We start from the raw sequence: 11,610 nt of genomic DNA on the forward strand, positions 1-11,610 counted from the left end.
GAAAACGTCGGCGCTAACACGGGTACACTGTCAGTGGGCAACAGTAGTTCTAGAAAGGGCAAGGGCGGCCAGACGTCCGTGAAGACTTCATTATCGACTACTGCCACTGCCAAGAACAAATGTGCGTTTTGCGATCGTGATCACCCGTTGTTTCGATGTTTAATGTTCAAGAGGAAATCGGTCGCCGAACGGCGGGAGTTTGTCATTAAGAAAGAATTATGTTTTGTTTGTCTACGTCCGGATCATGAAGCAAACTCTTGTAAGTCGGCGTACTTGTGCAAAACTTGTGAAGGACGACACAGTGTATTGCTCCATTTAGATTCAAAACATAAGGGTTCAGTGGAAAACATCAACACCTAATGCAATGGCAATTTCAAAACCGATTGAAAGCACCACGGATCAGAACTGTACAGCTACTAACTTTTCAGGCGCTGTGAAATCGGATGTTAGTGTTGTACTGGCTACGGCGATAGTGAGAATACGAGACCAATCTGGTGAGCTGGTGCCAGTGCGAGCTTTATTAGATACTGGATCACAAATTTCGGCCATTACCAATCAGTGTGCGATCCAACTTGGTTTACCACGTCATAAGGGACGAGTAGAGGTTAGTGGTCTGGCACAGCAGCCCGTACGAACTGTTAAGGGTTCAACCAATTGTAGCTTTATTCCTTTGTTGTATGATGCACCGCAAATATCGGCCACCAACATTGTAATATTACCAAAAATCACCGCTCTTATGCCGAATCAAAAATTACCCATTTCAATTCGTGAGCGATACGGGCATCTTCCACTCGCTGACCCCGATTTTGATGTACCAGGTTCAGTAGACATGCTGATTGGAGGGGATTTATATCCATTCATCTTGCAATCGCGATCGGATATTGTCCATAGTCCCGGTCTGCCGTCAGCCTTGAACACACAGTTTGGTTGGGTAATAGTCGGAGCCATAGAAGGGTCAAGAGAATACTCTACGGCTTCATCGTTGGTGGTTCATGCGGCATCAGATAATCAAAATATAGGTGAGCTTTTACAGCGATTTTGGGAAGTTGAAGAACTTGATATAAAGCATAGCCCAAGCACAGAAGATGAAGCATGTGAAAGACATTTTCAAGAAACAGTATCGCGGGATTGTAACGGAAGATTCCATGTTGCTTTGCCTTTCAAATCCATAATTTCTAGTTCAATGGATAAGGAAAATACAAAGCATGACGCTCATTCATTAGGCCTAGGATCGTCCCGGGCATTAGCTCTGAATCGCTTATATAATCTTGAACGTCGCCTAAGTAAGGACGAAGAGCTATATAACGCCTATCGTGATTTTATGGATGAATATATTGCACTAGGCCATATGAAGTTGGCTGAACGCACCGGAGAATATTTCATACCACATCACGCAGTTGTAAAACGGAAGGAGAATGATATAAAAATTCGAGTTGTTTTTGATGCCTCCGCCCCTTCTTCGTCGGGACGTTCTCTGAACGACTGCTTAGCAACTGGGTCTAAATTGCAAACCGATATCGGTGACATCTTGTTGCGTTGTCGATTCTATAAGTACATATTCATAGCGGACATAGTTAAGATATATCGACAAATATTCGTTCGAAAAGAAGACCGTGTTTACCAACACATTCTTTGGAGACGTTCACCACACGAGCAAGTACAGGAATATGAGTTGTGCACTGTTACCTATGGTATAAATTCAGCACCGTTTTTAGCAATTCGCTGTCTTCTCCAGTTGGAACAAGATAATGGTCCAGAATTTCCATTGGCAAGGCAATTTCTGCGGTCATATACCTATGTGGATGACATTATTGCAGGGGCCGATACAAGGGAAGGCATATTGAAGGTGCAATGTCAAGTCGTTGGGTTGTTACAGAAAGGCTGTTTTCAGCTCAGTAAATGGGCCAGTAATTGCCCCGAAGTATTGGAAGGCATTGCGAAGGAGGACTGCGCCAGTAACCCATACTATGAACCTCATTCTGGACTGGCTATAAAAATATTGGGACTTTACTGGGACCCGTATGGAGATACATTCGGATACAGGTCAAATATTACAGAGATGCAACCTACAAAGCGATCAGTACTATCAGTCCTCGCTCGATTATATGATCCCATTGGAACATTAGGCCCAATGGTTTTCTGGGCTAAGTGCCTAATGCAAGAGCTATGGCGCCAAGGACTGAACTGGGACACTCCAATTTCCAATGAGATCTCTTCCAAGTGGAATATGTTCATAGAAGAACTTACATCGTTGGCGCACTTGAAGTTACTTCGTCATATTAGCATTGGAAAATGCATAAAGGCATCAAGAGGGTTACTCCCAAGCCAATTAGTTGCTTCGCAGTTGCATTTGAATGGTCCGGAATTCTTACGGCAGCCTGAAGAACAATGGCCGAGTCAAACTTTAACAAGACTTCCTTCCGAGCAACTTCCAGATTACAAACAACCAGTCAAGTGTGTGTTGCATATCCTTAAATGTAAAGAATCAGAAGAGATCTTCCGTCGTTTTTCGTCATTAACGAGAATGCAACGGACACTCGCGTATGTATGGCGCCTCATTGACCGTTGCAAACGGAGGCCTGTAAGCAGCGGCCCACTTACTCAAATTGAACTCAATCGAACACTTCTTAACATCATTAAGCTTACGCAAAATTTTTATTGGGAAGACTTACGGAAACAGTTAGAAAATACATCGGCATCGATAACCCCCAATTCACTTGCTCAGTTGTCACCATATTTAGACAAGGAAGGATTAATACGTGTCGGCGGTCGACTTCGTTTTTCGCTTCTGACCGAGGAAGCTAAGCATCCGGTGTTGCTCCCTAAGGCTGCTCATGTTACGCAGTTAATCATAATCCATTATCATATGAGCCTTCTAGTTATGGCTATGATTCAAAGGAAATATTGGATTGTGTCAGGACGTGCCGCCATTCGGAAAATTATACATACATGTGTTAGATGTGTGCGCCATAGATCTGCTTGCCCACAACCAGTCATGGCAGACCTGCCACCAGTACGAGTACAGCCTCATAGACCATTCGCATTCGTTGGCATGGATTACGGTGGACCGTTTATTGTGAAAGAAAGCCGTCGACGAGGTGCTAAGACTAACAAGGCTTATCTTGCTCTATTTGTGTGTCTGTCAGTAAAGGCAGTCCATCTGCAAGTGGTGAAGCTGCCTGTGTCCTGATCAGAAGGTTCTTCTATCAACCAGTTTTTTTGTATTTTTTTTATCATATTATCTATTTAATGTAAAGTGGTACAAGATGTACAATTCCTTATTCATTATTTGTTTATTTTGTAATTTTGAAAGCATCCTTTCAAAGGCGGGAGGATGTTGGATACAGCTCTGGAATGATCGACGATATTCTCGATCATTCGATAAACGCGCCTGGGCCACTGCGACAAACTCGAATATTCTAGACGCGACACCCCCTCCCCCGCTGCTGATCTATCCACGACGGTCCCTATATATATGGGCCGCCGCGACCGTTTGGCTCGCTAGTCACCGTATTCTTTTGCGTTGGTAATTTCCACGTAATTATTGGTGTTTTGTCGGCTGTTGCAGTGGCGCAGTACGCGGTAAGAACTTTGTTGTTTATTGTTTTTTTATATATATATATATATCGGTACAATTTTTATAACTTTGTATAATATATTTTGTTCTATTATTTCTTTTTTATATATATTGGTATAATTTGTTGTAATAATTGTATTGTAATTCATACAATTATATTATCTTGATGTATCAATTGATAATTTATATTGACTTTGTTATATTATATTTTAATACATCTCATTGTCTATACACATTATATATATCTTAATCATACATACAGTCCACTTGTCGTTAGACATATTCATTTTAAAGCGTGGTTACCCCAAACAACGATTTGCTAGGGACCTCGCTTACATTTTTTGGACCTTCGTTCCGGATATTTTGTTATCAATATGGCACCTTCAAAATCTTCGAAACAAGAATTAACGCAAGGGACGCGGCGTTAAATTCAATACGGAAAATACATGCACTGGCTATGGAAGCGGACACGGATGAGCATAAACGACCAATATTTTTCGCACGTCACGGGACATTAGAACGTGCGGTTAAGTCGTTTGAAGCGGAGCAAGGAAATGTTCTTTCTTCACTGGTTGAATTAAACAGGTCTGACGAATTTACAAGTTCAGATTTAGAAATTACTGAGGACATGGAAAAAATGTGTGGAGAAATTCAAGTGGTGTTTTCGAAATTACGTGGATATCCTTCAATTACACATCAAGGTGCAATCGTAGAACGCGAAAATACGTATAATGCTCGTGCATCGTTGTCGTTGCCGAAGATTGAGCTTCCAAAATTCGACGGTAGTCTTATAAATTGGTGCGCGTTTCGCGATATGTTCACGTCACTAGTGCATGAAAATCGGTCAATAACGGATATAGAGCGCTTTCATTATTTGGTGTCTTGCTTATCAGGATCGGCCTTGAACATTGTCAAATCAGTTCCACTAACCTCAGATAATTATGTAATCGCCTGGTGTGCGCTTCGGGATCGTTATGATAACAAGCGGCTTCTTGCTACAGCACATTGTGATAAATTATTTTCATTTGAACGTTTACAACGGGAATCGGTATCCTCGTTATCATCTTTTGTTAATACTTTTCGTGAGAATGTGGCTGCGCTAAAGGCACTTGGTGTTGTTGATTTGTCTGGTTTCTTGCTATTCTACATCGGAGCCCGCGTCATTGATCCTGATACTCGTCGATTATTTGAAGCAAGTGTACCTCAAGAAAGCATACCGAAGCTGGATGAACTGTTGGATTTTGCTGCGAATCGGTGTAAGATTTTAGAAAACGTCGGCGCTAACACGGGTACACTGTCAGTGGGCAACAGTAGTTCTAGAAAGGGCAAGGGCGGCCAGACGTCCGTGAAGACTTCATTATCGACTACTGCCACTGCCAAGAACAAATGTGCGTTTTGCGATCGTGATCACCCGTTGTTTCGATGTTTAATGTTCAAGAGGAAATCGGTCGCCGAACGGCGGGAGTTTGTCATTAAGAAAGAATTATGTTTTGTTTGTCTACGTCCGGATCATGAAGCAAACTCTTGTAAGTCGGCGTACTTGTGCAAAACTTGTGAAGGACGACACAGTGTATTGCTCCATTTAGATTCAAAACATAAGGGTTCAGTGAAAACATCAACACCTAATGCAATGGCAATTTCAAAACCGATTGAAAGCACCACGGATCAGAACTGTACAGCTACTAACTTTTCAGGCGCTGTGAAATCGGATGTTAGTGTTGTACTGGCTACGGCGATAGTGAGAATACGAGACCAATCTGGTGAGCTGGTGCCAGTGCGAGCTTTATTAGATACTGGATCACAAATTTCGGCCATTACCAATCAGTGTGCGATCCAACTTGGTTTACCACGTCATAAGGGACGAGTAGAGGTTAGTGGTCTGGCACAGCAGCCCGTACGAACTGTTAAGGGTTCAACCAATTGTAGCTTTATTCCTTTGTTGTATGATGCACCGCAAATATCGGCCACCAACATTGTAATATTACCAAAAATCACCGCTCTTATGCCGAATCAAAAATTACCCATTTCAATTCGTGAGCGATACGGGCATCTTCCACTCGCTGACCCCGATTTTGATGTACCAGGTTCAGTAGACATGCTGATTGGAGGGGATTTATATCCATTCATCTTGCAATCGCGATCGGATATTGTCCATAGTCCCGGTCTGCCGTCAGCCTTGAACACACAGTTTGGTTGGGTAATAGTCGGAGCCATAGAAGGGTCAAGAGAATACTCTACGGCTTCATCGTTGGTGGTTCATGCGGCATCAGATAATCAAAATATAGGTGAGCTTTTACAGCGATTTTGGGAAGTTGAAGAACTTGATATAAAGCATAGCCCAAGCACAGAAGATGAAGCATGTGAAAGACATTTTCAAGAAACAGTATCGCGGGATTGTAACGGAAGATTCCATGTTGCTTTGCCTTTCAAATCCATAATTTCTAGTTCAATGGATAAGGAAAATACAAAGCACGACGCTCATTCATTAGGCCTAGGATCGTCCCGGGCATTAGCTCTGAATCGCTTATATAATCTTGAACGTCGCCTAAGTAAGGACGAAGAGCTATATAACGCCTATCGTGATTTTATGGATGAATATATTGCACTAGGCCATATGAAGTTGGCTGAACGCACCGGAGAATATTTCATACCACATCACGCAGTTGTAAAACGGAAGGAGAATGATATAAAAATTCGAGTTGTTTTTGATGCCTCCGCCCCTTCTTCGTCGGGACGTTCTCTGAACGACTGCTTAGCAACTGGGTCTAAATTGCAAACCGATATCGGTGACATCTTGTTGCGTTGTCGATTCTATAAGTACATATTCATAGCGGACATAGTTAAGATATATCGACAAATATTCGTTCGAAAAGAAGACCGTGTTTACCAACACATTCTTTGGAGACGTTCACCACACGAGCAAGTACAGGAATATGAGTTGTGCACTGTTACCTATGGTATAAATTCAGCACCGTTTTTAGCAATTCGCTGTCTTCTCCAGTTGGAACAAGATAATGGTCCAGAATTTCCATTGGCAAGGCAATTTCTGCGGTCATATACCTATGTGGATGACATTATTGCAGGGGCCGATACAAGGGAAGGCATATTGAAGGTGCAATGTCAAGTCGTTGGGTTGTTACAGAAAGGCTGTTTTCAGCTCAGTAAATGGGCCAGTAATTGCCCCGAAGTATTGGAAGGCATTGCGAAGGAGGACTGCGCCAGTAACCCATACTATGAACCTCATTCTGGACTGGCTATAAAAATATTGGGACTTTACTGGGACCCGTATGGAGATACATTCGGATACAGGTCAAATATTACAGAGATGCAACCTACAAAGCGATCAGTACTATCAGTCCTCGCTCGATTATATGATCCCATTGGAACATTAGGCCCAATGGTTTTCTGGGCTAAGTGCCTAATGCAAGAGCTATGGCGCCAAGGACTGAACTGGGACACTCCAATTTCCAATGAGATCTCTTCCAAGTGGAATATGTTCATAGAAGAACTTACATCGTTGGCGCACTTGAAGTTACTTCGTCATATTAGCATTGGAAAATGCATAAAGGCATCAAGAGGGTTACTCCCAAGCCAATTAGTTGCTTCGCAGTTGCATTTGAATGGTCCGGAATTCTTACGGCAGCCTGAAGAACAATGGCCGAGTCAAACTTTAACAAGACTTCCTTCCGAGCAACTTCCAGATTACAAACAACCAGTCAAGTGTGTGTTGCATATCCTTAAATGTAAAGAATCAGAAGAGATCTTCCGTCGTTTTTCGTCATTAACGAGAATGCAACGGACACTCGCGTATGTATGGCGCCTCATTGACCGTTGCAAACGGAGGCCTGTAAGCAGCGGCCCACTTACTCAAATTGAACTCAATCGAACACTTCTTAACATCATTAAGCTTACGCAAAATTTTTATTGGGAAGACTTACGGAAACAGTTAGAAAATACATCGGCATCGATAACCCCCAATTCACTTGCTCAGTTGTCACCATATTTAGACAAGGAAGGATTAATACGTGTCGGCGGTCGACTTCGTTTTTCGCTTCTGACCGAGGAAGCTAAGCATCCGGTGTTGCTCCCTAAGGCTGCTCATGTTACGCAGTTAATCATAATCCATTATCATATGAGCCTTCTAGTTATGGCTATGATTCAAAGGAAATATTGGATTGTGTCAGGACGTGCCGCCATTCGGAAAATTATACATACATGTGTTAGATGTGTGCGCCATAGATCTGCTTGCCCACAACCAGTCATGGCAGACCTGCCACCAGTACGAGTACAGCCTCATAGACCATTCGCATTCGTTGGCATGGATTACGGTGGACCGTTTATTGTGAAAGAAAGCCGTCGACGAGGTGCTAAGACTAACAAGGCTTATCTTGCTCTATTTGTGTGTCTGTCAGTAAAGGCAGTCCATCTGCAAGTGGTGAAGCTGCCTGTGTCCTGATCAGAAGGTTCTTCTATCAACCAGTTTTTTTGTATTTTTTTTATCATATTATCTATTTAATGTAAAGTGGTACAAGATGTACAATTCCTTATTCATTATTTGTTTATTTTGTAATTTTGAAAGCATCCTTTCAAAGGCGGGAGGATGTTGGATACAGCTCTGGAATGATCGACGATATTCTCGATCATTCGATAAACGCGCCTGGGCCACTGCGACAAACTCGAATATTCTAGACGCGACACCCCCTCCCCCGCTGCTGATCTATCCACGACGGTCCCTATATATATGGGCCGCCGCGACCGTTTGGCTCGCTAGTCACCGTATTCTTTTGCGTTGGTAATTTCCACGTAATTATTGGTGTTTTGTCGGCTGTTGCAGTGGCGCAGTACGCGGTAAGAACTTTGTTGTTTATTGTTTTTTTATATATATATATATATATCGGTACAATTTTTTATAACTTTGTATAATATATTTTGTTCTATTATTTCTTTTTTATATATATATTGGTATAATTTGTTGTAATAATTGTATTGTAATTTCATACAATTATATTATCTTGATGTATCAATTGATAATTTATATTGACTTTGTTATATTATATTTTAATACATCTCATTGTCTATACACATTATATATATCTTAATCATACATACAGTCCACTTGTCGTTAGACATATTCATTTTAAAGCGTGGTTACCCCAAACAACGATTTGCTAGGGACCTCGCTTACACCAGCCTTAAAAATAAAATAAGTTATTTTATTACTGATGAGATCTGAATTGGAGTTTAAAATGGAAAAAAGATTGTGGGAGATGTTCAGTGATTTCAAAGAGTTGAACAAAGTTACACGTTTGGGGTGCAAAGTAGGGTATTCAAAAAAAAAACGTAGAAAAGGTCGAAAGGATTTTCTATTAAATGTAAGGTGTAGAGTTGGGAACCATTTAAACACTAGATGAGATAAGTGGGAGTTAAAAGGATTGAAATTAAAAGATTGTAAGATTGTACGCATGACATTAAATCAGAAGTTTTAAGTTATTTATCTGAAGCAAGATTTGAAATAAAAGTTGTAACGCTTCAATGGTAGCGTAGCACTCTGATGTGAAAGAGGTTAATGAGGGGTAGAGGTTACTGGTAAAGGAAATATATAGTGCTTGAATATAAAACTTTTTCCCTACAGAAAGAGGATGTAGACGGAATCGTCAGTATAGGTAGTATAATGAAATTACCAAATTAGTATTGAAGTAATTAGAGAAAATGTTACTGACCATAGGATAAGACACAGCTTGAAGATCTTTGCAAGCTATGGATAAAAATAAGTTTTCTATTTGAACAGATGGTGAGTTTAGTATAGTTTCGTAAGAATGTCCATAAAGCGGGAGTTTTTTTGTTTTTATAGTATATTGATGTAAACTTGATAGAAAATTCGTTTTAATTGAAAAGATAGGTATGGATTTGATAATATGTATAATGTATATGGCCCAGTAAAGAATAGTAAATAGTGCATGTCGAAAATAAGGTGGTTTGATATGGGCTAATGACTTAATGAGAAATTTACTGGCTGACCAACAACATATTATAATGTTGAAGGGAACGTAGTTAGATCGACGGTAGAGCAAGGAGTAGATCTTTGGTAACTATGTTATATTATTTGTTTATCATCGCTAAAAAAACATAAATACAGCCACATTCACTCTATAGTAGTCTGAGCGTAATATTGAATTTAATATTGTCCCTCAAAAATAAATTTTACGTAAATCGCGCTCATGTTCAAACGCACACACACATATACCTATATTAATATTTATTATTAAGTTTTAATGTATGCTAATCACGCAATATAATATTATGTGCTGTAGATTTAGAGCCAACGGCTATAATGCTCATACACACACACACACACAAATAATATTATATAAAATAGATAAATCGTTTTATATTATTATTAGAAGAAAAAAATCACAACATCCGTATACGGAGGTACCTATATTGACGAATTCGCGGTCGCGTTGCGGTCGTATTCGATTCAAGGTTTTGACATTGCAATTTACTGCACACCGTTGTTTTCCGGAAATTTTGATTAGATTGTGACTTGTTACTTAAATATTAGTGCGCGTGATCGTATAATCTGCCTTTTTTAATAACGTATTTCGTCAGTTATGTAATCATTAGGTACTGCGTTTTCGGTAGTTAAACGTAAAACCGAGTATGTGCAGATGGTCGTTGTGATGACACGAATGTTTGTGAACCAATGACGATGACGATGAATATTACAGACATACATAATATTATTATAATATCCATACATTAATATCGGTAAAGATCAATAGATCCGTCACGTACAGTTTCGGATTCGCATTCTGTTTCAGATTAACGTTTGTTCTTATATCTTCTTCGATCTATTTTTAACTATTCGTTTTAAACGTGTACCGAATAAGTATAGATGTGCGTACAAAGCACGCAAGGTGTGCCCGGGCACGTCCTGTGATATTTTAAGGACCGAAGTTCCCATTGTTTTAATCGAACTGCCCATTTATTAATTGAAACAAATAAACCTTAATTATAAAAATCAATTTTAGATTATATTTTTAAAGCGTTTTTGAAAAATTAGGATAATTTACCGTGTGTACTCTATTGTTGAAACTTGAAAGCCAGTGAGTTTAACATAATTATAAATTTGAAGTGACTAGTATTATAAATTTTAAAAATTGTAATGAATTCAATTTCTGCAGTTTTTTGAATTTTTAAATGATTGATATGAAAAACTAAAGAAAATCGTTATGTTACGATACATTTTTTTATTAGAACATTTTTTTTTCAAATGTATTTAAAAGTTTAAAGTTGGAGTGGCCAAACCACCAACGTCATATTTCAGAGTAACAAACATTGTATATTGCGCCTTAAAAAGGAATGTAAGGCTAAACGAGATCATAGGACCAAATATAGGTATTACCTATATTTGATTAGATTTTAGAAAATTTTAATCGTTCTTCAATCGATAAAACGTAATTAAACTAGTTGTTATAGACCATATAGTTACAATATATTAAATGCTATGTATAACTAGTTATTATGTTACGATGTTATAATAATTCATAGTTTTTTTTTTAGTTTTAATTTTGTATTTATTTTTCTACAAACGTAGTTAAATTGTTATTTTATAAAAAGTATATACTATATAGTGCACACAGTTTTTGTTAATATTGTACTTGTTTTAAATAACATAAAAACACACACTAAAATACGACTTAAAGTAAATTCATGTAATTGGGGCATTATAAATTTTCCTTACATATATGAGGCTATTGTATGTGAATTGTGTTTTTATAATATTAATTATATTATTTAACAATGCATAAATAAGTTTTATTTTTGTCATAACATGTTTATGGATTTTTATTAATTTGTAACTGTATTCAATGTTTCCCTTTTAAAATAGTCAACATTTTTTAAAATGAAATTTTTAATATTTAATTGTGCAAGAGTTCATAAATTGTCATTCAATGTTTGTATTTATAGAATAATATCTAGAAAAATAAATGATTTGGCGAATGATTTCCTACGTTCTATCGTAGAAATAT

General features: G+C 38.7%; 2 protein-coding genes across 3 annotated transcripts; both read left to right on the top strand.

Moving 5' to 3' along the window:
• Window positions 1–346: 346 nt before the first annotated feature.
• On the top strand, window positions 347–3,285 carry LOC126549478 (uncharacterized). The gene is made up of 2 exons (XM_050198756.1): window positions 347–1,657; window positions 1,736–3,285. Exons 1-2 carry the CDS (start codon window positions 365–367, stop codon window positions 3,188–3,190), a joined length of 2,748 nt encoding a protein of 915 aa, XP_050054713.1. The 5' UTR covers window positions 347–364; the 3' UTR covers window positions 3,191–3,285.
• Window positions 3,286–3,431: 146 nt separating this feature from the next.
• Window positions 3,432–8,128, top strand: LOC126549477 (uncharacterized). 2 transcript variants are annotated; one of them, XM_050198754.1, is made up of 3 exons: window positions 3,432–3,582; window positions 3,855–6,500; window positions 6,579–8,128. In XM_050198754.1, the coding sequence occupies exons 2-3, from the start codon at window positions 4,035–4,037 to the stop codon at window positions 8,031–8,033; spliced, it is 3,921 nt and encodes a 1,306-aa protein (XP_050054711.1). In that variant the 5' UTR covers window positions 3,432–3,582; window positions 3,855–4,034; the 3' UTR covers window positions 8,034–8,128. The 2 variants fall into 2 exon arrangements, with proteins under 2 accessions (XP_050054711.1, XP_050054710.1); XM_050198753.1 differs by having other exon boundaries at window positions 3,855–8,128.
• Window positions 8,129–11,610: the final 3,482 nt, after the last annotated feature.

The sequence above is a fragment of the Aphis gossypii genome, chromosome 1, assembly GCF_020184175.1.
Source record: "Aphis gossypii isolate Hap1 chromosome 1, ASM2018417v2, whole genome shotgun sequence".
Lineage (NCBI taxonomy): Eukaryota > Metazoa > Arthropoda > Insecta > Hemiptera > Aphididae > Aphis > Aphis gossypii.